The 25,630-nt window shown below is 49.2% G+C and overlaps 1 protein-coding gene across 1 annotated transcript; it reads right to left on the bottom strand.

Annotated features, from left to right (window-relative positions):
• Window positions 1-3,773: 3,773 nt before the first annotated feature.
• tm4sf5 (transmembrane 4 L six family member 5) lies at window positions 3,774-22,823 on the bottom strand. Its single transcript, XM_060854575.1, has 5 exons — window positions 22,653-22,823; window positions 16,128-16,208; window positions 8,420-8,565; window positions 7,044-7,230; window positions 3,774-3,788 (listed from the first exon to the last, which is right to left on the bottom strand). The coding sequence occupies exons 1-5, from the start codon at window positions 22,821-22,823 to the stop codon at window positions 3,774-3,776; spliced, it is 600 nt and encodes a 199-aa protein (XP_060710558.1).
• Between the last annotated feature and the right edge of the window lie 2,807 nt (window positions 22,824-25,630).

Here is a 25,630-nt window from a genome sequence, read left to right as displayed (position 1 = left end):
GTTGGGGAGGGTCCCCGAGGCAAGTCCCAGGCAGCCCCAAAATTGTGTCCCAGGCAGCAGCAGCGGCAGTGGTGGAGGTCCTGGGAGGGGCCCCAAGGTGAGTCCCAGGCAACAGCAGTGAGGCAGGCCCCAAGCAGTAACAGCTGAGGCAGGTCCGGGCAGGGTCCCAGAGACCAGCAGTGGGAGTGAGCCTCAGGTCAGCAGCAATACTCCCTTGACCTGGGTGAGGCCCAGGCTGCAGCTCCAAAAGTAGGCCCAGGACTCAGAACTCTCATCTCCTTCTGCCTCTGCCTCCTCCTCCTTCCTCCTCTTCTTCTTGTTCTTCTCCTTCCTTCCTGGGTGGCAGCTGGTCCAGGGACAGTCCCCTTCCTCTCAGACCCCTTCAAGGAGGAGAGTCCTTGCATGTGCACACACTCACACTGATCCAGCTCTGGAAAGGAAACACCCGAGTGACCAGTGACAAGCAGTGCCCTTCACATCAAAGGGCAATGCTGTGTGATCAAACAATGAGGGGGAAGGCAGGAATTAAATCAAAATAGAGTTGGAGGGGAACACTCCTGTTTATTATTTTTTCTTTCTGGAGTAGCCAGTGACACAAAATGCTACTTTTTTTGGTTTTTTTTATTTCTTTAGGAAACGCCCAAGTGGCCAGTGACAAGCAGTGCCCTTATCCCCTGTTTGTTTTTTTTTCTTTCTTTTTTTCTTTTTTCTTTTTTATTAACCCCCACACTACCGTCTATCTGCGGTAGTGCTTATCTTTTCCCCAGCACCCGTGGTGTGTGTGTGTAGGTGTGAGACACAGTGAGAGACACAAAGTGCATGAATCTTTATTTAGCTTCCACCACCAAGAAGATAGGAAAACGCCCGGGTGGCCAGTGACAAGCAGTGCCCTTCACATCAAAGGGCAATGCTGTGTGATCAGAAACTCCTGTTCTAACACTCCTGTTTATTTTTTTTCTGTTTTTTGTTTCTTTACCCCCACACTACCGCCAAACTGCGGCAGTGCTTATTTTTTTCCCCAGCACCCATGGTGTGTGTGCAAGTGTGAGACACAGTGAGAGACACAAACACTCCTGTTTTTTTTTCTTCTTTTGTCTCTCTTCTTTTTTTCAACAAACCAAAAAGGGAATATAATGGGGAAGGGGGATACTTCTGTTTATTTTTTTTTCTTTATTTTTCTTCTTTTTTTTCCACACTACCGCCTAACTGCGGTAGTGCTTATTTTTTTAACCCAGCACCCATGGTGTGTGTGCAAATGCGAGACACAAACACTCCTGTTTATTTTTTTTCCTTTTTTCTTTTTTTACATTTTTTTTCATTACTCTACCACCTAACTGCGGTAGTGCTTATTTTTCCCCAGCACCCATGGTGTGTTTGTGTGTGCAGGTGTGAGACACAGTGAGAGACACAAGGTGCACGAATCTTTATTCAATTTCTACCATCAGGAAGAAAGGAAAACCCCCGAGTGGCCAGTGACAAGCAGTGCCCTTCGCATCAAAAGGCAGTGCTGTGTGATCACACTTCTGTTTTTTTTCTTTTTTTAAAATTAACCCCCATACTACCGCCTAACTGCAGTAGTGCTTATGTTTTCCCCAGCACCCATAGTGTGTGTGCAAGTGAGAGACACAAACATTCCTGTTTATTTTTTTTCTTTTTCTTTTTTTTCTCTTCTTTTTAGTGCCCTTCACATCCAACTCTCCAGTTTATATATTTTTTTTTCCTTTTTTTGTGTGTGTGTGTATGCAGGTGTGAGACACAGTGAGAGACACAAGGTGTACGAATCTTTATTCAATTTCCACCACCAGGAGAATAGGAAAACACCCAAGTGGCCTGTGACAAGCAGTGCCCTTCACATCAAAGGGCAATGCTGTGTGATCAAACAGTGAAGGGGTTGTTCAAACAGTGAAGGGATCTTGTGGTTAGATTTTTTTTCTTTTTTTTTGAAGGGGGTCTCCTGATTTTTTTTATTATTATTTCCCCCACACTACCGCCTATCTGCGGTAGTGCTTATTATTTTTATCCCCAGCACCCATGGTGTGTGTGTGCAGGTGTGAGACACAGTGAGAGACACAAGGTGTACAAATCTTTATTCAATTTCCACCACCAGGAAAAGTAGGAAAACACCCGAGTGGCCTGTGACAAGCAGTGCCCTTCACATCAAAGGGCAGTGCTGTGTGATCACACTTCTGTTTTTTTTTATCTTTTTTTTTTAATTAACCCCCACACTACCGCCTAACTGCAGTAGTGCTTATGTTTTCCCCAGCACCCATAGTGTGTGTGCAGTGAGAGACACAAACACTCCTGTTTATTTCTGTCAGCCAGGGCTCCCTGATTGGACCATGTTAACAGCCCTCAATCAGGGAACTACTATTCAAGGAGATCTACCTGGCTGACCTTGTTCCAATCATGACAAAATGGAGAAAGGCTTGCTTCAAATTCTGGGTGGAGCAAGTCTGGAGTCATAGCAACCAATACTAAGGAGAAAGTGAGGACTGCAGATGCTGGAGGACAGAGTCGAGAGGGTGGTGCTGGAAAAGCACAGCAGGTCAGGCAGCATCCGAGGAACAGGAGAGTCGACGTTTCGGGCAGAAGCCTTTATGCCCGAAACGTCACTTTTCATGCTCCTCTGATGCTACCTGAACTGCTGTGCTTTTCCAGCACCACACTTTCAAGCAGTAATAAGCCCATTGTCCCTTAGCAAGAATATGTTGGCCTTGCAAGTGCCGTGGGGGAGATCTACCATGATGTTTTGTTTTCTGTTCATGGGACGTACTATCCGCTCCTACTTTCTCCGAGGGCAGTGAGGAGTGAGCCATGTTGGCTATGGACCTGGAGTCACATGGAGTCCAGGCTAGTTAAAGATGGCGGATTTCCCCAATTGGAAATCAAGTGGTCGTCGCTAAACCAGCAGTTCAAAATGGCGGTGGGGCAAGGACAATTAGGTCAGCAAATCAACGGTGAAAAAAAAACTTGAATAAAGGAGAGAAAAGTGAACAGAAGGAGGCTAGAGACAAAGAAAAGGTGTTGGAAGGGGGAGGGGAGGAAGATTGGCAGAAGAGGGAGAGGCGAACCAGCTGAATATGAGAAGGGTATTGCACTGCCTCAGGATAATGGCACCCACAAGCGGGTCCATTTGTGGGCACTGGGCAGTGGGAGAGGTGTCGCAATCCCTCATGGGGTGTGAACAAATCCCTGGACCTGGGCAGGGGTGGGGGTGTATGAACTGTCCCTTATTTGAAGGCATGTATTCTATCTTTTAACAGCCCAGCCCACCGTTAAGGGACAACTTGAGTCCTGTATCCCTGGGAATGTCCGACCTTGGGATGGGTTTGGGTGAATCGAGCAAGCAGCTGAGTTGGCCAAGGTTGATTGGTGACTCAACGACGGATATCTTGCCTTGATCTCACCCCCACTCACCCCACCATGTTAAATTGGTGTAATCTCATGAAACCCACTCATGTTAAACCCGACACCATTCCCCCACCATCACTCCCTGCAGTTCTAGCACATCACCATCTCTCCATGATAAATAAACTTTTATTTATTTATTTGAAACAAAGGTCATCGATTTTGGGTCTCTTGTCTCAGAAAAACGTTGAGCCAATGGAGTCGATGGCGTGCCCATTTGGCGTTGAGTGCCCACTGCCTTCATGTCGGAATGGAGAGGTGAGAACAGAAGGAGAGGGAAAACCCAATTTCAAATCTACACGTCGAGGAACTGCCCCTTCCTGGGTCACGTCTGCACTCCCCCTCCCCCAGCCTTGTTGCCCTGTTCACAGGTCGTCATCCTGTAATGGAGAGGAGAGAGAGAGAGTTAGCGATGAGTGAGACTGGTAAAGGGAGGGTGCCGATATGTCCTTAGATGGGTGCAGAGCTTTGGTGGGGCTTTGAAAGTGTCTCACTCATGGACGGATATGTGTCCCAAACTGGTGAGGGAGATGGATGATGGTGGCGGAAGGCTGGGGGCCAGCCTGCATTGATGTCCCCACAGGGACCGGTGATAGGTCCCTTATCATCTGCGATGTTCATCAATATTGGAGATGAGAAGGAGGAGGAGATGATGATAAATGGATGGGGATGGTGGCTCAGTGGTTAGCACCAGGGACCTGGATTCAATTTGGGTGATTGGTTGTGTGGAGTTTGCGTGGGTTTCCTCCAGGTGCTCCCGTTTCCTCCCACAGACAAAGGTGTACAGGTTAGGGTGGATTGGCCATGCTAAATTGTCCCATAGTGCCCAGGGATGCATAGGTTAGATTAGATTACTTACAGTGTGGAAATAGGCCCTTTGGCCCAACAAGTCCAAACCCACCTGCTGAAGCGCAACCCACCCAGATCCATTCCCCTACATTTTACCCCTAACACTACGGGCAATTTAGCATGGCCAATTCACCAAACCTGCGCATCTTTGGACTGTGGGAGGAAACCCACACAGACACGGGGAGAATGTGCAAACTCCACACAGTCAGTCGCCTGAGGCGGGAATTGAACCCAGGTCTCTGGCGCTGTGAGGCAACAGTGCTAACCACTCTGCTACCATGCCACCCTTACGGTGGATTAGCTGCGCTAAATTGTCCCATAGTGCCCAGGGATGTGCAGGTTAGGGTGGATTAGCCGTGCTAAATTGTGCCATAGTGTCCAGGGATGTGCAGGTTAGGGTGGATTAACCGTGCTAAATTGTCCCATTGTGTCCAGGGATGTGCAGGTTAGGGTGGATTAGCCGTGTTAAATTATCCCATAGTGCTCAGGGATGTGCAGGTTAGGGTGGATTAGCCGTGTTAAATTGTCTCATTGTGTCCAGGGGTGTGCAGGTTAGGGTGGATTAGCTGTGGGGAGCACAGGGTGATGGGAATCAGGCAGGTTGCTCTTCTGCGGGTCAGTGCAGATCTGATGGGCCGAATGGCCTCTGAGCTGCGCTGGAGGGATTCAATAAGCAAGTTTGTGGGTGTCACAAAAATCTTCGAAGGGAGGAGGACGGTGTTCGGTTATAGGAGGGGATAAATGGGTTAGCTAGATGGTCAGATAAGAGGCGGATGGAGTTGAACCCTGGTAAATGTGAGCAGATGCACTTTGGAAGAAAAAACAAGACAAGGGAGTACTCCATGAATGGCAGGACACGAGGAAGGTCAGAAGGATGGAGGGAAATCTGGGGGTGACAGGGGGATGGGGGTGTGAGGGGTGTCCATGAATCCCTGAATGGGGTGTTTAAGAAGGCAGATGGGACACTTGCCTTAATCAGTCGTGGCATAGATTGTAAGAGCAGGGAGGTCACATCAGAGCTGGTCAGGGCTTTGGTGAGGCCACAGCCAGGGTATTGTGCACAGTATGTGGCATGGTGGCTCAGTGGTTAGCACTGCTGCCTCACAGTGCCAGGGACCTGGGTTCAATTCCAGCCTCGGGTAACTGTCCGTGTGGAGTTTGTACATCCTCCCTGTGTCTGTGTGGGTTTCCTCCCACAGTCCAAAAATGTGCATTTTAGTTTGAATTGGCCATGCTAAATTGCCCAGTGTTCAGGGATGCATGGGTTAAGGGTAAGGGAATGGGTCAGGGTGAGATGGTCTTTGGAGGGTTGGTGGCCACATGGTAAGGATTCTATGAATTTTGGCCCCCTCTTTATCGGAAGGAGGGGATCGCATTGTGGAGAGGGTGCAGAGGAGATTCACCAGGACGTTGCTCTGGGATGGAGCGTTTCAGCGACAGAGAGAGGCTGGAATAGACTCAGATTGGTTTCTTTGGAGTAGAAATGGCTGAGTTGAAGGGAAGGGGTGGGGTGGAGCCTGATCGAGGTGTACAAGATTCTGAGCGACAATGAACAGAGTGGATAGGAAGGACATTTTTCCTTTCATCGAAGGGTCTATAACTGGGGCAAAAGTGCAAGGCCAGAAAGTGGGGATTTTGGGAATGAGGCTTCTCACCTGGGTGGGGGGAGGGAGGGGGCTGTCTGGAATGCTCTGCCTGGGAGAGTCATTGAGGCAGAAAATGCCTCACAAACTTTACAAAGCACATGGATGAGGCTTCGAGGCCAAAATGTGAATGGTTTCAAGAAGGTGTTGGAGGCAGCACTTTGGGGCTAAAGGTTGGGTGGGGGGAAATGAGAACGGGAGACTGAGGTGAATGGTCCACTGTGATCTCATTGAATGTCCATAGCAGGGCCAAAGGCCTACTCAAAGAATCCCTACAGTGTGGAAACAGGCCCTTCGGCCCAAAAAGTCCACACCGGCCCTCTGAAAAGTAACCTACCCAGACCCATGCCCCTACCCTGTTACTCTACATTTACCCCTGACTAATGCACCTAATCTACACATCCCTGAACACTCTGGGACAGTTTAGCACGGCCAATTCACCCTGACCTGCACATCCCTGGACACTATAGGACAGTTTAGCACGGCCAATCCACCCTAACCTGGACACCTTTGGACTGTGGGAGGAAACTGGAGCACCTGGAGGAAACCCACACAGACACTGGGAGGATGTGCAAACTCCACACACAGTCGCCCGAGGGTGGAATTGAACCTATGTCCTTGGCAGCAGTGCTAACCACTGAGCCTCTGTGTCACCCCTTCTGCTCCAAATTCCTTTGTTTCTGCAAGAATAGCTCTAGGAGCACTACAGGAGTGTTCAAACAATCAAGGCCAATGGGTTGAGTGCGGGCAGAGTGGGACCGGTGCAGGTTGGAGTGTATTTTCGGTGGGGCAGACCTGATGGGCCGAATGGCCTGGCCTGTACCGTTGCGGTTCTGGGAATGTCTGGTTCGAAGCACCGTCTGACATTTGCGCAACCGCGTTCCTCAGGAAATAAATTTGCGGGTAATGAGCCAATCAGGGCAAAGGGGAATAGAGAGAGAGGAAAGAGGGTGAGATTGTGGGAGGACAGCTAGCACGGTGAATGGGACTGAATGGCCTCCCTCTGCCACAAATGTCTCTAGAACACCCTTGGCCAGACTGGGAGCTTAGTAGCAAAACTGGGGGAGGGCAGCAGGAGAGACAACATCGATTGCCAAAGGACCGGAAGAAGACGAGGCCGAAGGGAGTGAGGCGAGTTCTTACGTCTCTCCGGCTTTTCTTCCGGCAATCTCCGCAGAAAACGCCGATGCAGCCGTTGACCACCTGCAAGCCGCAGAAGCCCAGCTCGATGGCGCTGGCGATGAGGAGAATGGAGAAGAGGGAGACGTTCCACACCACGATGTTCGGAGGGTTCTGGCAAATCTCCCAAAGCGTTTGGTTCGTCAGGTAACTGCGTGGAGGAGGGAGAGACCAATCACGTCCGTCAGCAATGGGCGGGAGAGGCTACCATGATTCTCCGACCTTCACCACCCCCACCCTTCCCCCTCCATAAACACTCAGCTCCCTCCTCACCAGTCATTCACAATCACAATGGGGGGGGGGGGAGTGTTGGAGACAGTTGGGGTGTGGGAATGTCTCTCAACTGCTAATCTAGGGGTCAGGGTAAAGGGCCAGAGTTGGGGTCAAGGTTCGGTCAGGATCAAGGGTATTGTAAGGGTTAGAGTCAGGGTTGGGGTTATGTTTTGGGTTAGAGTTAGGGTCAGGGTTACATTTAGGGTTAAGGTTAGAGATAAGGAAGGGGCTATGTTTAGAGTTAAGAGTCAGGGTCAGTGTTAGCATCAGAGTCAGGGTTAGAGTCAGGATCAGAGTTTGGGTCAGGGTCAAGATGATGTTTAGGGCCAGGTTAGCTTCCGCGTCAGGGTTGGGGTCAGGATTTGGTTCGGGGTCAGGGCTAGATTCAGGGACAGGGTTAGGGTGAGGTTCAGATCAGGGTCATGGTCAAGGTTAGGATCAGGGTGATTAGATTAGATTACTTACAGTGTGGAAACAGGCCCTTCAGCCCAACAAGTCCACACCGACCCGCCGAAGCGCAACCCACCCATACCCCTACATTTACCCCTTACCTAACACTACAGGCAATTTAGCATGGCCAATTCACCTGACCCGCACATCTTTGGACTGTGGGAGGAAACCGAAGCACCCGGAGGAAACCCACGCAGACACGGGGAGAACATGCAAACTCCACACAGACAGTCGCCTGAGGCGGGAATTGAACCCAGCTCCCTGGCGCTGTGAGGCAGCAGTGCTAACCACTGTTCCACCGTGCCGCCCGTGATGTTCAGGGTAAGGTTAAGTTCAGGGTCAGGATCAGGATAGATTCAGGGTCAGGTTTAGGGTTAGGTTCAGGGTCAGGGTTAGGTTCAAGCTCACGGTCAGGATTACAGTTAGGTTCAGGGCCAGGATGATGTTTAGGGTTAGGGTCAAGGTTAGGGTTAGGATCAAGGTTAGGGTTCACATTAGGGTGTGAGTCAGGTTGATGTTTAGGGTCAGGGTTAGATTCAGGATGAAGGTCAGGGTCAGGGTTGGTGTGGATAGCACCAATGTCAAGTCTCGGCCCGCGGGCAGGATTGACGGCCTACCTGTGGTTGGTGTTCAGGAAGGGTTGCTGCCAGTTCCCACCTCCGACGTCACACAGTGGGCCATTTGCCAGGGCCGTCGAAGACACAATGAGACAGTACAGGGCGCCCAAGGTGCCAAAAAGCGAGCAGAAGACAGACCGCAGCATCTGCAAAGAGAAAGCCGATGGGTTAACAGTGTTCCCAGACAGCGCTGGCTTAGGTCAGGCTCCAGTGGAGGCACACAAGAAACATCCCGAAGATGGGGGGAGCAGTGGAGGACTCTGGGTCCGTACTCGATGGAATTTAATAGGATGGGGGTGCATGAGATCTGATTGAAACTTACAGAATACTGAGAGGCCTGGATAGAATGGGCATGAAGGTGTTGCCTCTGGTCGGAGAGGCTACAACCAAGGGCACAGCCTCAGAGTGAAAGGATGGACTGAGATGAGGAGGAATTTCTTCAGCCAAAAAGGTAGAGAATATGTGCAACTCATTGTCACAGAGGGCTGTGGATGGCAGGTCATTCAGTGTCTTTGAGACAGAGAGAGAGAGAGAGATAAGTTCTCAATTGGTTAGGGGATCAAGGTTTACAGGGAGAAGGTAGGAGAAAGGGGCTGGGAAACATATCAGCCATGGTCAAATGGTGGAACTGACTTGATGGCCCGGTTTTATTCCTGTATCTTACAGTCTAAGTGGCAGATAGGTTAAAGGGCGCTGTTTTACTGCTATATATCTCTTGGTAATGGTTTAGCGGAGTTGATAGGGGAATGAAACAGGAACAGAAGTCGCTGGAAAAGCTCAGCAGATCTAGCAGCATCTGTGAAGGGAGATCAGAGTTAATGTCTCTCTGAAGAAGGCTCACTGGACCCGAAGCATTAACATTGACATCCCTTCACAGATGCTGCCAGACCTGAGAGCTTTTCCAGCAATTTCTGTGTTTGATTCTGATTCACAGCATCCACGGTTCTTTTGGTTTTTATTTGACTGTGTAATGACTTGACCCACGATCCTGCTAACCCCTGTGGCCTAACCTGATTGTCCATCTCATGTAAGATTGCTTCCCCATCCTTAACTGCCCTCGACCATTTAAGAGTCAGCCACACTGCTGCGGGTTTACCCCCTCCCTCCCTGCCCTGGAAGCCTGGTTCAGCAAAGCTTGGATTTGAAAATTGCCTGTCAATCCCTCAGCCCCCTCCCTACCTCCGTGACCACTTCCAGCCCCTGAGATCTCTGCACTCCTCCAATTCCGGCCTTTCCCAGGCCCCACTTTTTCCCTATAGTCCCACCAATTCCCAGCGTTCCGCCATTGGCAGCCTTGCCCTTCAGCTGTCTGGGGTTTTGAGCTCGAGAATTTCCTCCCTCAAACACTCTGCCTCCCTCATTCCCCATTGGTTGGCTGCCTAAGTCAACAATCAAAGAGCCATTTTGTTCTATAAGGCTGAAAGAGGACTTTGGCCTGTTGTATCCATGCCAACTATCAAAGCACCTATCTTTTCTCGTCTTATTTCCCAACATCACACGTGTCCGTCTAAATACTTCCTCCATGTTAAAAAAAGGGTTTCTGCCTCTTTCACTCTTACAGGTGGTGAATTCCCGTTCTCCCACCACCCTCCTGTTGAAAGATTTCCTCCTCAAATCCCCTCGCAATCTCCTGCCAATTCCTTGAAATCTTTGCCTCCTGATTAATGACCACTCTGTAAAGGGGAAATGGTCCAGAGAGTCACAGAATCAGTACAGTTTGGAATCAGGCCATCCGGCCCATTGAGACCACACCAACCCTCTGAAGAGCATCCCACCTGGACCTACCAGCAAACAAACCCATGCCCCAACCCTATCCCAGTAACCCTGCATTTCCAGTGGCCAATCCACCCTAACCTGCACATCCCTGGGCACTATGGGACAATTTAGCACGGCCAATCCACCCTAACCTGCACATCCCTGGACACTATGGGACAATTTAGCATGGCCAATCCACCCTAACCTGCACATCCCTGGACACGATGGGACAATTTAGCACGGCCAATCCACCCTAACCTGCACATCCCTGGACACTATGGGACAATTTAGAACGGCCAATCCACCCTAACCTGCACATCCCTGGACACTATGGGACAATTTAGCATGGCCAATCCACCCTAACCTGCACATCCCTGGACAATATTGGCACATTAGCATGGCCAATTTGCTTATCTCCACTGTCTATTCCCCTCAGAACCTTGTACTTCTCAATAAGATTAGGAAATGGGGAAGCCCTTCATCAGGAATAGGGAAGTCCTCCATCAAGAATCTCACCCACTAGCCCAACTGCCTTTGAGGTTCTATAGACATGCACATCAAAGTCCTTCCCTATGTTCCAGAGTGCTACATTCAGCAAGTAATCCCTTGCCTGTTGCATCCTCCCAAATTCCCTCACCTCTCATTTTCATGAGTTGACTTGCTAACAATTATCAACCCTCTTTCTTTATTGTAGTATGAGTTCTGGTGTTCCACCAAAATTTGAAATTCTTGTATTGATTCTGATGAGTGTGAGGCAAATAACTTCTGCTAACGCCTCATTCCATTCATTACAACCCACTGTTATACCAGTGGCCCACTGTTCTACCAATCAGTGGCCCACTGTTCTACCAATCAGTGGCCCATTATCATACCAATGGGCTATTGTTATCCCCAATGACTCACTGTTATCCTAATGAGCCATTGCCATACCAATGGCCCCCTGTTATCCCAATGTCATACCAATGGCCCACTGTTATCCCAATGTCATACCAATGACCCACTGTTATCCCAATGACCCTTTATTATACCCATGACCTACTATTATACCGATGGCCTACTATTACATCAATGATCTAATATTGTACCAATGACCCACTATTATCCTGAAGACCCAATATTATTCCCAGTAACCCGCTGTTATCCCCAATGGTCCACTGTTATCTCCAATGGTCCACTGTTATCCCAATAGCCTAATATTAACCTCCAATGACCCACTATTATTCTAACAACCCACTATTATACTATTGACCCACTGTTATCCCAATGGCTCACTGTCATGCCAATGACCCACTATTTACCCCAGTGGACCACTGTTATCCCAATGGTCGACAGTTATCTCAATGACCCACTGTTAAACCAATGGAACACCATTATTTAAATGGTGCCACTGTTATCCCAATGGTGCCACTGTTATTCCAATGGTGCCACTGTTATCCCAATGGCGCCCCATTATTTAAATGGCCCACAGTAATCTCAATGGCCCATTGTTATACCAATGGAACACCACTATTTAAATGGCTCACTGTTATCCCAATAGCACCATTGTTATCCCAATGGCCCACTGTTATTCCAATGGCACTACTGTTATCCCAGTGACCCACTGTTATCCCAATGGCCCACTGTTATTCCAATGGCACCACTGTTATTCCAATGGCACCTCTGTTATCCCAATGACCCCCTGTTGTCCCAATGGCCCACTGTTATCCCAATGGCCCACTGTTGTCCCAATGACCCACTGTTGTCCCATTGGCCCACTGTTATCCTAATGGCCCACTGTTGTCCCAATGGCACCTCTGTTGTCCCAATGGCACCACTGTTATCCCAATGGCCCACTGTTGTCCCAATGGCCCACTGTTGTCCCATGGCACCTCTGTTGTCCCAATGGCACCACTGTTATCCCAATGGCCCACTGTTATCCCAATGGCCCACTGTTGTCCCAATGGCACCTCTGTTATTCCAATGGCCCACTGTTGTCCCAATGGCCTACTGTTGTCCAAATGGCACCTCTGTTGTCCCAATGGCCCACTGTTATCCCAATGGCCCACTGTTATCCTAATGACCCACTGTTGTCCCAATGGCACCTTTGTTGTCCCAATGGCCCACTGTTGTCCCAATGGCCCACTGTTGTCCCAATGGCACCTCTGTTATCCCAATGGCCACTGTTGTCCCAATGGCCCACTGTTGTCCCAATGGCACCACTGTTGTCCCAATAGCCCACTGTTGTCCCAATGGCCCCTCTGTTATTCCAATGACCCACTGTTGTCCCAATGGCACCTCTGTTATTCCAATGGCACCTCTGTTGTCCCAATGGCACCACTGTTATTCCAATGGCACCTCTGTTGTCCCAATGGCCCACTGTTATCCCAATGGCACCTCTGTTGTCCCAATGGCACCACTGTTATCCCAATGGCACCACTGTTATCCTAATGACCCACTGTTATCCCAATGGCCCCACTGTTGTCCCAATGGCACCTCTGTTAGTCCAATGGCCCACTGTTGTCCCAATTGCACCACTGTTGTCCCAATGGCCCCACTGTTATCCTAATGACCCACTGTTATCCTAATGACCCACTGTTGTCCCAATGGCACCTCTGTTGTCCCAATGGCCCACTGTTATCCCAATGGCCCACTCTTGTCCAAGTGGCACCTCTGTTAGTCCAATGGCCCACTGTTGTCCCAATGGCCCACTGTTGTCCCAATGGCACCTCTGTTATTCCAATGGCCCACTGTTGTCCCAATGGCCCACCGTTGTCCCAATGGCACCTCTGTTGTCCCAATGGCCCACTGTTATCCCAATGGCACCACTATTATCCCAATGGCTACTGTTGTCCCAATGGCGCACTGTTGTCCCAATGGCACCTCTGTTATTCCAATGGCACCTCTGTTGTCCCAATGGCCCACTGTTATTCCAATGGCACCACTGTTATCCCAATGGCCACTGTTGTCCCAATGGCCACTGTTGTCCCAATGGCCCACTGTTGTCCCAATGGCACCTCTGTTATTCCAATGGCACCTCTGTTATTCCAATGACCCACTGTTGTCCCAATGGCACCTCTGTTGTCCCAATGGCACCACTGTTATCCCAATGGCCCACTGTTGTCCCAATGACCACTGTTGTCCCATGGCACCTCTGTTGTCCCAATGGCACCACTGTTATCCCAATGGCCCACTGTTGTCCCAATGGCCCACTGTTGTCCCAATGGCACCTCTGTTATTCCAATGGCCCACTGTTGTCCCAATGGCCCACTGTTGTCCAAATGGCACCTCTGTTGTCCCAATGGCCCACTGTTATCCCAATGGCCCACTGTTATCCTAATGACCCACTGTTGTCCCAATGGCACCTTTGTTGTCCCAATGGCCCACTGTTGTCCCAATGGCCCACTGTTGTCCCAATGGCACCTCTGTTGTACCAATGGCCCACTGTTATCCCAATGGCCCACTGTTGTCCCAATGGCACCTCTGTTATCCCAATGGCCACTGTTGTCCCAATGGCCCACTGTTGTCCCAATGGCAACACTGTTGTCCCAATGGCCCACTGTTGTCCCAATGGCCCACTGTTGTCCCAATGGCACCTCTGTTATTCCAATGACCCACTGTTGTCCCAATGGCACCTCTGTTATTCCAATGGCACCTCTGTTGTCCCAATGGCACCACTGTTATTCCAATGGCACCTCTGTTGTCCCAATGGCCCACTGTTATCCCAATGGCACCTCTGTTGTCCCAATGGCACCACTGTTATCCCAATGGCACCACTGTTATCCTAATGACCCACTGTTATCCCAATGGCCCCACTGTTGTCCCAATGGCACCTCTGTTATCCCAATGGCACCTCTGTTGTCCCAATGGCACCACTGTTATCCCAATGGCACCACTGTTATCCTAATGACCCACTGTTATCCTAATGACCCCAATGGCACCACTGTTGTCCCAATGGCCCACTGTTATCCTAATGACCCACTGTTATCCTAATGACCCACTGTTATCCCAATGGCACCACTGTTGTCCCAATGGCCCACTGTTATCCTAATGACCCACTGTTATCCCAATTGCACCATTGTTGTCCCAATGGCCCCACTGTTATCCTAATGACCCACTGTTATCCTAATGACCCACTGTTGTCCCAATGGCCCACTGTTATCCCAATGGCACCACTGTTATTCCAATAGCACCTCTGTTGTCCCAATGGCACCACTGTTATCCCAATGGCACCACTGTTATCCTAATGACCCACTGTTATCCTAATGACCCACTGTTGTCCCAATGGCACCTCTGTTGTCCCAATGGCACCACTGTTATCCCAATGGCCCACTGTTATCCCAATGGCCCACTGTTGTCCCAATGGCACCTCTGTTATTCCAATGGCCCACTGTTGTCCCAATGGCCCACTGTTGTCCCAATGGCACCTCTGTTGTCCCAATGGCACCACTGTTATCCCAATGGCCCACTGTTGTCCCAATGGCACCTCTGTTATTCCAATGGCCCACTGTTCTCCCAATGGCCCACTGTTGTCCCAGTGGCACCACTGTTGTCCCAATGGCCCACTGTTGTCCCAATGGCGCCTCTGTTTTTCCAATGGCCCACTGTTGTCCCAATGGCACCTCTGTTGTCCCAATGGCCCACTGTTATCCCAATGGCCCACTGTTGTCCCAATGGCACCTCTGTTTTTCCAATGGCCCATGTTGTCCCAATGGCCCACTGTTGTCCCAATGGCACCTCTGTTGTCCCAATGGCCCACTGTTATCCCAATGGCCCACTGTTGTCCCAATGGCACCTCTGTTATTCCAATGACCCACTGTTGTCCCAATGACCCACTGTTGTCCCAATGGCCCACTGTTATTCCAATGGCACCTCTGTTGTCCCAATGGCACCACTGTTATTCCAATGGCACCACTGTTATCCCAATGGCACCACTGTTATCCTAATGACCCACTGTTATCCCAATGGCCCCACTGTTATCCCAATGGCACCTCTGTTGTCCCAATGGCACCTCTGTTATCCCAATGGCACCTTTGTTGTCCCAATGACACCACTGTTATCCCAATGGCCCACTGTTGTCCCAATGGCACCACTGTTGTCCCAATGGCCCACTGTTATCCTAATGACCCACTGTTATCCCAATGGCACCACTGTTGTCCCAATGGCCCCACTGTTGTCCTAATGGCCCCACTGTTGTCTCAATGGCCCCACTGTTATCCTAATGACCCACTGTTATCCTAATGACCCACCATTATCCCAATGGCACCGCTGTTGTCCCAATGGCCCACTGTTATCCTAATGACCCACTGTTATCCCAATGGCCCCACTGTTGTCCCAATGGCCCCACTGTTGTCCCAATGGCCCACTGTTATCCCAATGGCACCACTGTTATCCCAATGGCACCACTGTTATCCCAATGGCCCACTGTTGTCCCAATGGCACCACTGTTGTCCCAATGGCACCACTGTTGTCCCAATGGAACCACTGTTATCCCAATAGTCCAGTTTGTGGCACTCCAGCCTCTTAGTCAGGAAGTTCAAACCCCTTTCCAGAGATTTGCACCCAAAGTCCTTGAACAGGCTCCAAGAGAGTGAAGTTCTGTGGGGACTGCTGGCTACCAAACGAGACACTAGACTGGAGTCTTCTCAGAAGATGACAGAGGACCAGGACTAGCTCTCCACATCTCTCCTGGGGACCTGAACTCCATTCCCTCCAATTAATATCACCAAAGCTGTTCACCGGCTCATTATCACGATCATGGGATCTTGCTGTGCGCAGTTCATGGCTGCCAAGTGAACTGCATCCCTCCCCCTGTCAATCCCTCCAGATGTCGGGTGGTTTCACGAGGTGCTACATAAATGCAAGTCTTCCATTCTGCTTTGCAAGATGATGGAGAGGCAATCTGCACGCGGCCTGGTGAACTGTGGGGGGTGGGGGCGAGGAGTTGTCCCCTGAGAGTTTTTGTCTGACATCTTACCCGGCATCTGTTGCCACAGCACCCTGCACCGCAGCATCCTTTACCTCCAGCCCGGATGGCGGAACATGCAGGACACAGGACCTGTAGGGCAGAAAGATTCCCAACAATTTATCAGAGTGAAAGCACGAGTGAGGGACAGGAGCCATCGCTGGCAAGGAGAGAAGGTTCTGGAATCAATGCTGCCAGCCCCACAGTAAAGATGTTATTAAAACTGGAAAGGGGCGGAAAAGACTTGACAAGGATGTTCCCAAGACCGGAGGGTTTGAGTTCATAGAGTGATAGAGATGCACAGCACGGATACAGACCCTTTGGTCCAACTCGTCCATGCCAACCAGGTATCCCAATCCAATCTCGACTCGCTTGCCAGCACTTGGCCCATATCCCTCTAAACCCTTCCTATTCATATATCCACCCAGATGCCTTTTAAATGCTGTAATTATACCAGCCTCCACCACTTCCTCTGACAGCTCATGCCAAACATGCACCACCCTCTGTGTGAAAAATCCCCCTTATACCAATGGCCCATTGTTATACCAATGAACCACGATCATTTCAATGGTCCACTATTATCCCAATGAACCACTGTTATCACAATGGCCTACTACCATACCAATGGCCTATTGTTATCCCAATGGCCCTTTATTATACCCATGACCATTTTACCAATGGCTTACTATTACATCAATGATCTAATATTGAACCAATGACCCACTATTGTCCCCAATGACCCACTATTGTCCCCAATGACCCACTGTTATCCCAGTGGCCTACTGTTAGGCCTACCTGACCCCCACGGGTCCCTTTTATATTTTTCCCCTAGAACATAGAATATTACAGTGCAAACAGGCCCTTTGGCCCCTCAATGTTGTGCCGACCTGTGGAACCAATCTGAAGCCCAACTAACCTACATGTTTCCATTCTCATCAATGTGCCCATCCAATGACCATTTCAATGCCCTTAAAACTGGTGAGTCTGCTGCTGTTGTAGGCAGTGCGTTCCAAACCTTTATTACTTTCTGAATAAAGAAACTATCTCTGACATATGTCCTTTATCTATCACCCTTCAATTTAAAGCTTTGTCTCTCCATGCTAGCTATCACCATCCAAAGAAAAAGGCTCTCTCTGTCCAACCTCCCTAACCCTCCATCTTATATGTTTCAATTAAGTTGCCTCTCAACCTTCTTCTCTGAAAAACAAAAACAGCCTCAAGTGCCGCAGCTTTTCCTTAAAAGACCTTCCCTCCATATCAGGCAACGCCTAGAAAATCTCCTCTGAACCCCTTCCAAAGGTCCCACGTCCTTCCTATAATGCGGTGACCAGAAGTGTATGCAATACTCCAAATGTGGCCGCACCAGAGTTTTGTACAGCTGCAGCATGATCGCATGGTTCCGAAACTCAATCCCTCTACCAGTAAAAGCTAGCACACAGTACGTTGTCTTCACAACCTCATCAGCCATGGCTGGTTTCTGGACACCGAGATCTCTCTGCTGATCTTCACAATCAAGAATCTTATCGTTAGTCCTCTCACCCTAAACCTATGCCCTCTAGTTTTGGACTCCCCACCCTAGGCAAAAGACCCTCCAACCCTGGCAACATCCTTGTAAATCTTTTCTGAACCCTTTCAAATTTCACAACATCCTTCTGATAGGAAACAGACCAGAATTACACACAATCTTCCAAAAGTGGCCCGACCAATGTCTTGTAGAGCTGCAATATGACCAACTCCAATACTCAATTAGATTAGATTAGATTAGTTACAGTGTGGAAACAGGCCCTTCGGCCCAACAAGTCCACACCAATCCGCCGAAGCGAAACCCACCCATACCCCTACATATGCCCCTTACCTAACACTACGGGCAATTTAGCGTGGCCAATTCACCTGACCCGCACATCTTTGGACTATGGGAGGAAACCGGAGCACCTGGAGGAAACCCACGCAGACACGGGGAGAACATGCAAACTCCACACAGTCAGTCACCTGAGGCGGGAATTGAACCCAGGTCCATGGCGCTGTGAGGCAGCCGTGCTAACCACTGTGCCACCGTGCCACCCCTAAATGCTTTGACCAATAAAGGAAAGCGTACCAAAATTATAAGGAGATGCTGGATAGGCTGGGATTTGTTTCACCTGGAGTATAGAGGATTGAGAAATAACCTTCTATAGAGGTTGAGAAAATCATGAGAGGCTTGGATAGGGTTAATGGTTGATGTCTTATCATTAGGATCGGGGATTTCAACACCAGGAAGCTTGTTTTTCAGGTTTACTCTTAAACTTGAAAGGCTACAGAAAAGATTGACAAGAATGTTACCAGAGTTGGAGGGTTTGAGCTCTAGGGACAAGCTGGGACTTTTTCCCCTGGAGCGTCAGAGGCTGAGGGGTGACTTTATAGAGGTTTATAAAATCATGAGGGGTGTAGATAAAGTGAGTAGCCAAGGTCTTTTCCCACGGTCTGGGGGAGTCCAGAACTAGAGGGCATAGGTTTGGGATGAGTGGGGAAAGATATAAAAGAGACCTAAGGGGCAACTTTTTCGCTAAGAGGGTGATGCGTGAATGGAATGAGCTGCCAGAGGAAATGATGGAGGCTGGTACAATTATTGCATTTAAAAGGCATCTGGATGGGTATATGAATAGGAAGGGTTTAGTTGGATATGGGCCAAGTGCTGGCAAATGGGACTAGTTCAGCTCAGGAAACCTGGTCAGCATTGACAAGATGGGCTGAAGAGTAAAAAATGAGGTCTGCAGATGCTGGAGATCACAGCTGCAAATGTGTTGCTGGTCAAAGCACAGCAGGTTAGGCAGCATCTCAGGAATAGAGAATTCGACGTTTCGAGCATAAGCCCTTCCTGATGAAGGGCTTATGCTCGAAACGTCGAATTCTCTATTCCTGAGATGCTGCCTAACCTGCTGTGCTTTGACCAGCAACACATTTGCAGCAAGATGGGCTGAAGGGCTGTATACCTCTATGACTCTATGATCCCGGTTTGAAAACTTGAGCAAAGGCTGCAAGTGAAATTGTTTATTTTTGAGTGGGAAAGGATGTACCTGCAGGCAGAATTTTGGTTTCAGATGATCAAGAAATGAGCCACGTCTTTATCAACATAAACAAGGTCAGCTGACTCTGTGAGCTAAACACTAAAATTAAGACAAATCGTTAAATACTATAGACACCTTAAACAGACAAATGAAAGCAAAACTTACTACAGAAGCTCGGCAGGTCATATCTGTAGAGGAAAATACGCTACCGGGTTCATAAATCAAATCAAGAAGTGGCTGGTGGCAGAGGACTGGGGCAGTAAGTGAAGTAGCACACACCAACACTTTCTAATAAAAATAAAATGTCCTGCCCCCACCCACAGTTTATGGGAGTCACCTCAGAGAGGTGGGGGGAGGTGTCTACAACCCAGCCTTATGCGACAACCCTTCGCTAGTGGGCCAAACAGGGTGACAGAGTATCCAGCCTTAATGACGATGTTTTTGCTGGAGCATTGGAGGCTGAGGGCCAGTCTACTAAAAGAAAACAAAATTATGAGGGGCACGGATAGGGTGGATTGTCAGTGTCTCTATCCCTAGGGTGGGCATGTCATATACTAGGGGATGAGGGTTTTGAGGTGAGAGGGGGGAAATGTTTAAAGGATATGTGTGGGGGAAGGTTTTTTTACACAGAGGGTGGTGGGTCCCTGGAATGATTCAGAAAAGATTTACCAGGGGTTGCAGGGTTTGAGCAAACGGGAGAGGCTGGAGCTATTTCCCCTGGTCCATCGGAGGCTGAGGGGGTGACTTTATAGAGGTTTATAAAATCATGAGGGGTGTAGATAAGGTGAGTAGCCAAGGTCTTTTCCCATGGTCTGGGGGAGTCCAGAACTAGAGGGCATAGGTTTGGGATGAGTGGGGAAAGATATAAAAGACACCTAAGGTGTAACTTTTTCGCTGAGAGGGCACTGCGTGTATGGAATGAGCTGCCAGAGGAAATGGTGGAGGCTGGTACAATCATTGCATTTAAAAGGCATCTGGATGGGTATATGAATAGGAAGGGTTTAGTTGGATATGGGCCAAGTGCTGGCAAATGGGACTAGTTCAGCTCAGGAAACCTGGTCAGCATTGACAAGATGGGCTAAAGGGCTGTATACCTCTATGACTCTACGATCCCAGTTTGAAAACTTGAGCAAAGGCTGCAAGTGAAATTGTTTATTTTTGAGTGGGAAAGGATGTACCTGCAGGCAGAATTTTGGTTTCAGATGATCAAGAAATGAGCCACGTCTTTATCAACATAAACAAGGTCAGCTGACTCTGTGAGCTAAACACTAAAATTAAGACAAATCGTTAAATACTATAGACACCTTAAACAGACAAATGAAAGCAAAAATTACTACAGAAGCTCGGCAGGTCATATCTGTAGAGGAAAATACGCTACCGGGTTCATAAATCAAATCAAGAAGTGGCTGGTGGCAGAGGACTGGGGCAGTAAGTGAAGTAGCACACACCAACACTTTCTAATAAAAATAAAATGTCCTGCCCCCACCCACAGTTTATGGGAGTCACCTCAGAGAGGTGGGGGGAGGTGTCTACAACCCAGCCTTATGCGACAACCCTTCGCTAGTGGGCCAAACAGGGTGACAGAGTATCCAGCCTTAATGACGATGTTTTTGCTGGAGCATTGGAGGCTGAGGGCCAGTCTACTAAAAGAAAACAAAATTACGAGGGGCACGGATAGGGTGGATTGTCAGTGTCTCTATCCCTAGGGTGGGCATGTCAAATACTAGGGGATGTCGGTTTTGAGGTGAGGGGGGTGGAAATGTTTAAAGGATATGTGCGAGGGAAGGTTTTTTACACAGACGGTAGTGGGTGCCTAGAATGATTCAGAAAAGATTCATCAGGGGTTGGAGGGTTTGAGCAAAGGGGAGAGACTGGAGCTATTTTCCCTGGTCCGTCAGAGGCTGAGGGGGTGACTTTATAGAGGTTTATGAAACCCTGAGGAAGATGGATAGGGTGAATAGCCAAGGTCTTCCCTACCCCCATCACAGGGTGAGGGAGTCCAAAACTAGAGGGCTTAGGTTTCAGGTGAGAGGGGAAACATATGAAAGGGATCTAAGGAGCAAGTGTTTCACACAGAAAGTGGCGTGTGTCTGGAATGAGCTGCCAGAGGAAGTGGGAGATACAGGTACAACATTGAAAAGACAGTTGGACAAGAACATGAATAAGAAAAGTTGAGAGGGATATGGGCCAGGAGCAGGCAGGTGGGACTAGATTAGTTTTGGATTATGAACGAGTTGGGCCAAAGGGTCTGTTTCCGTGCAGGATGTCTCTACAACTCGAGAGTCATATCTGGTCTGAAACATTAACTCCATCTCTCTCTCTTGCTCTCTCTTTCTCTCTCTCTCTCTCCCCCCCAAACATTGCTGCCAGATCCTGGCTGAGTTTCTCCAGCACTTTCTTATTTCAGATCCCCGCTCTGCTTGTTATGTTTTTTGCCATCATTTATTGCTCCCCATTACAATATGGTGGCTAGCTTTGGAAAGTGAGGGAGGGGCAGCAAGAGGGATGGGGGTCCCTGGGGAGAATGGGGGCGGGGAGAAGCACATCAGCTGCAGACCAGATGGGCCAGCGGCATGTTTAGAATGGAGTAGATCATAGAATTCCTACAGAGTAGGAACAGGCCCTTCAGCCCAACAAGTCCACACCAACCTTCTGAAGAGTAACCCGCCCAGAACTATTTCCCCTACCCTTTTACCCCAATATTTACCCATGACAAATGCACATGACCTACACTTTCCTAGATGCTATGGGACAATTTAGCACGGCCAATCCACCCTAACCTGCACATCTTTGGATTGTGGGAGGAAACCAGAGCACCCGGACGAAACCCACGCATAAACAGAGAGAATGTACAAGCTCCACGCAAGCGCCCGAGGGTGGAATCGAACCCGGATCCTTGGTGCTGTGAGGCAGCTGTGCTAACCACTGAGCCACCTCTGCTCCTCTACTTTACAGTCTGAGTCAGCAGCCACCTCCTTCTGCAGCCGATCAGCAAGACCAATACTCAGCATCCCAAGAACAACTGCCCGCAAGACAGGCAGGTATGGGAAGCCCCAGGGAAGGGTATGGAGGATGGATAGCGGAGGTGAAGCATCTAGGGTGGCATGGTGGCTCAGTGGTTAGCACAGCTGCCTCACAGCACCAAGGATCCGGGTTCGATTCCACCCTCGGGCGCTTGCGTGGAGCTTGTACGTTTTCTCTGTTTATGCGTGGGTTTCATCCGGGTGCTCTGGTTTCCTCCCACAGTCCAAAGATGTGCAGGTTAGGGTGGATTGGCCATTGGAAATTGACCCATAATGTCCAGGTTAGGGTGGACTGACCATGCTAAATTGTCTGACATGTCCAGGGATATGCAGGCTAGGGTGGGTTGGCCATGGGGAACACACAAGTTACAGAGATGGGATGGGATGGGTCTAGGTGGGATGCTTTTCGGAGGGTCAGTGTGGATGGGCCGAATGGTCTGATTCCACAATGTGGAAATCGATGCACTTACCATAAGCCCTCCTCCGAGCACTCCCCCCATCAGCCAGACCTGCAGTGTGATGTGATCGGTCCATTCCTTCTCAGCGCTGGGGAAGATGAGAAGGATGTTGGCTATGATGCAAATGAAGGACAGGGAAAGCAGGACCAGGCCAATGCAGCGGGCACACTTGCCGGTACACATCGTCTCACTGTGACTGAGCCCTCCTGCTCGTCAGGATCGGAGACTACCTCTCCTTCCCTCTTAACAGGTGGACTCTGACCAGCCTTTGGGAACCAATCCGGTTCTGTAATGTCATCGCTATTTACTCTCTGATAAGGGAGACCAGTCACCGCATTGTACAATCAGCACTAGATAGCAAGTGACAAGATAACTGTTGGACTTAGAAAGACTTATTGGTGGGGGGTGGGGAAGGGAAATGCCATTCAGGGCAGGTGCTGAACAGTGACTGGGATGTGACTAAAACAATTAATCATCATTTGCACTGTGGTAAAGGTAAACCATTAACACATTAAAATCATAAAAGATCATAAAGTCATAAAGGCAAATAATACAACACTCAAGAAGTTCGTCACCAGCCATGGACAAAGCAGCCCCCACTTGATTGCCACCCCCTCCCTCCCTCCCTCCACCACCGACGCTCAGTAGCAGCAGTCTGGACCAGCTACAAGATGCACTGCAGCAATTCACCAAAAATCCTCAGGCAGCACCTTCCAAACCCATGACTATTTCCATCTGGAAGGGCAAGGGGCAGCAGATACATGGGAACACCAACCCCCTGCGAGTTCCCCATCCTGACTTGGAAATAAATCGGCCATTCCTCCAGTGTGGCTGGGTCAGAATCCTGGAATTCCTCCCTAACGGCGTTGTGGGTCAACCCACAGCAGGTGGACTGCAGCGGTTCAAGAAGGCAGCTCACCCCCCACCTTCTCAAGGGGGCAACTAGGGATAGGGCAATAGATGCTGGGCCCAGCCGGCGATGCCCACATCCCACAAAATGATTTTTTTAAAAAAAATTCGTGAGAATAGGCTGCATAAGTTAATTATCCTCACCTTAAGTAACTGTTGGACCATAAGATAAAGGAGCAGAATGAGGCCATTCGGCCCGTTGAATCTGCTCAGCCATTTGATCATGGCTGATATGTTTCTCAACTCCTTTCCCCCCCCCAATAATCCTTGATTCCCATGACTAATCATGAACCTATCGCTCTCTGTCTTACAGACAGATGTAGGGGAATGGGTCTGGATGGTTTGCGCTTCGGTGAGTCGATGTGGACTTGTTGGGCCGAAGGGCCTGTTTCCACACTGTAAGTAATCTAATCAAGGTAAAGTCATCATTACAAGAGAGAATCCCTACACCATGGAAATAGCCATTTGGCCCAACAAGTCCACACCAACCCTCCAAAGAGTAACCCACCCAGACACATTCCCACAGCCGAATTACTCTACATTTGCCCCTGACTAATGCACCCAACCTACATATTCCTGAACACTATGGGCAATTTAGCATGGCCAATTCACACTAACCTGCACATCTTTGGACTGTGGGAGGAAACCACCACACAAACACAGGGAGAATGTGCAAACCCTACACCCCCATGCACTACCCTCGTTCTCCTTGAATGATGGAACAACCTGGGGAGGCTGAATGCCCTCCTAATTGACTGCCTTTTCTTGGGGTTGGGGGAGTCCAGAACTAGAGGGCGTAAGTTTAGGGTGAGAAGGGAAAGATTTAAAAGGGACTTAAGGGGCAACTTTTTCACGCAGAGGGTGGTGTGTATATGGAATGAGCTGCCAGAGAATGTGGTGGAGGCTGGTACAATTGGAACATTTAGCTCCATAGAGGCCAGTATCCTGTTACCAAGTCACCTTTCATTTACGCAGAGAGAATCTTGACACTGACCCAGCTCCCTCAGAGCCAGCTCTCTGAGTGAGCAGAACCTCTGACACTCCTGATTATATCTATCAGCCAGGACTCCCTGACTGGACCAGATTAACAGCCTCAATCAGGGAACTTATTTGCCGTTCACCTTGTTACAATCTCTCCAGTGGACTAGCCTTAGGGAGTCGGGAGGTGAGTTACTAATTGCAGTACTGTATTCCCAACCTCTGACTCTCTCTATCCATTCCTGTTAGGCAGGGGAATGGAGGATTATCAGGGCTGAATGAAGATAAGGAATAAAATTAAAGGTTAAGGTTCTGGGAACAGAGTTCAAGTAATCTCCCACAGCAGTGGAATATAAATTGAAGGAATAAACTTGGAACTTCGGGATGGTCCAAATCATGATGACTATGACGCTATCAACTGTTGTGAAAACCTTTCTGGGTTCTTTGAGGAGGAAAATCTCAATACAGTGAATACAGTAGACTAGATTGTGTGAAGTGTGGGCAAATCGCTGCTTCACCTGCAAGGTGTGGCTGGAGTCTTGGATAATGAGGAGGGAGGAGGTAAATGGGCAGGAGTTACAGCTTCTGCGATGGCATGGGAAGATGCCGTGGGGGGTTTGGAGTCACGTTGGGAGTGAAGGAGGAATGGACTAGAGAGAACGGTCCTTGAGGAAGGCTGTCAAGGGACGAGAGGGGAATATTTGGTGGAAGTGGGGAAAATGGCAGCTAATGATCCTCTGGATGTGGAGTAAGGTATGGGAAGACCAGAGGCTGTTTCGAGGGGAGAGAAGGGATGAGAGTCAAAATGTGAGAGCTGTGATGGGCATGCTATGGGCCCTCGGTATGATAGTTAAGTTCACTTTTAATTTCAACGTGTTTTGCTTTTGGCACTTACAGTTATAACATTTAATAGATATTTGCATAGGTACATGAATAAAAAAGGTTTAGAGGGATATGGGCCAAGTCCAGGCAGGTGCGACTCACGGAGTTTGGGATTATGGTTGGCATGGACTGGTTGGGTCAAAGGGTCTGATTCAATGCTCTATAAGTCTGTGACCTCTGTTTTAAATGGGACACAATATTTTTAAACTTTGTCCCTGAGA

Source organism: Hemiscyllium ocellatum, chromosome 44 (assembly GCF_020745735.1).
Source record: "Hemiscyllium ocellatum isolate sHemOce1 chromosome 44, sHemOce1.pat.X.cur, whole genome shotgun sequence".
Taxonomy (NCBI): Eukaryota; Metazoa; Chordata; class Chondrichthyes; order Orectolobiformes; family Hemiscylliidae; genus Hemiscyllium; species Hemiscyllium ocellatum.
Note: the sequence above shows the minus strand (reverse complement) of the source record. Positions and strands in the feature narration are given on the sequence as shown.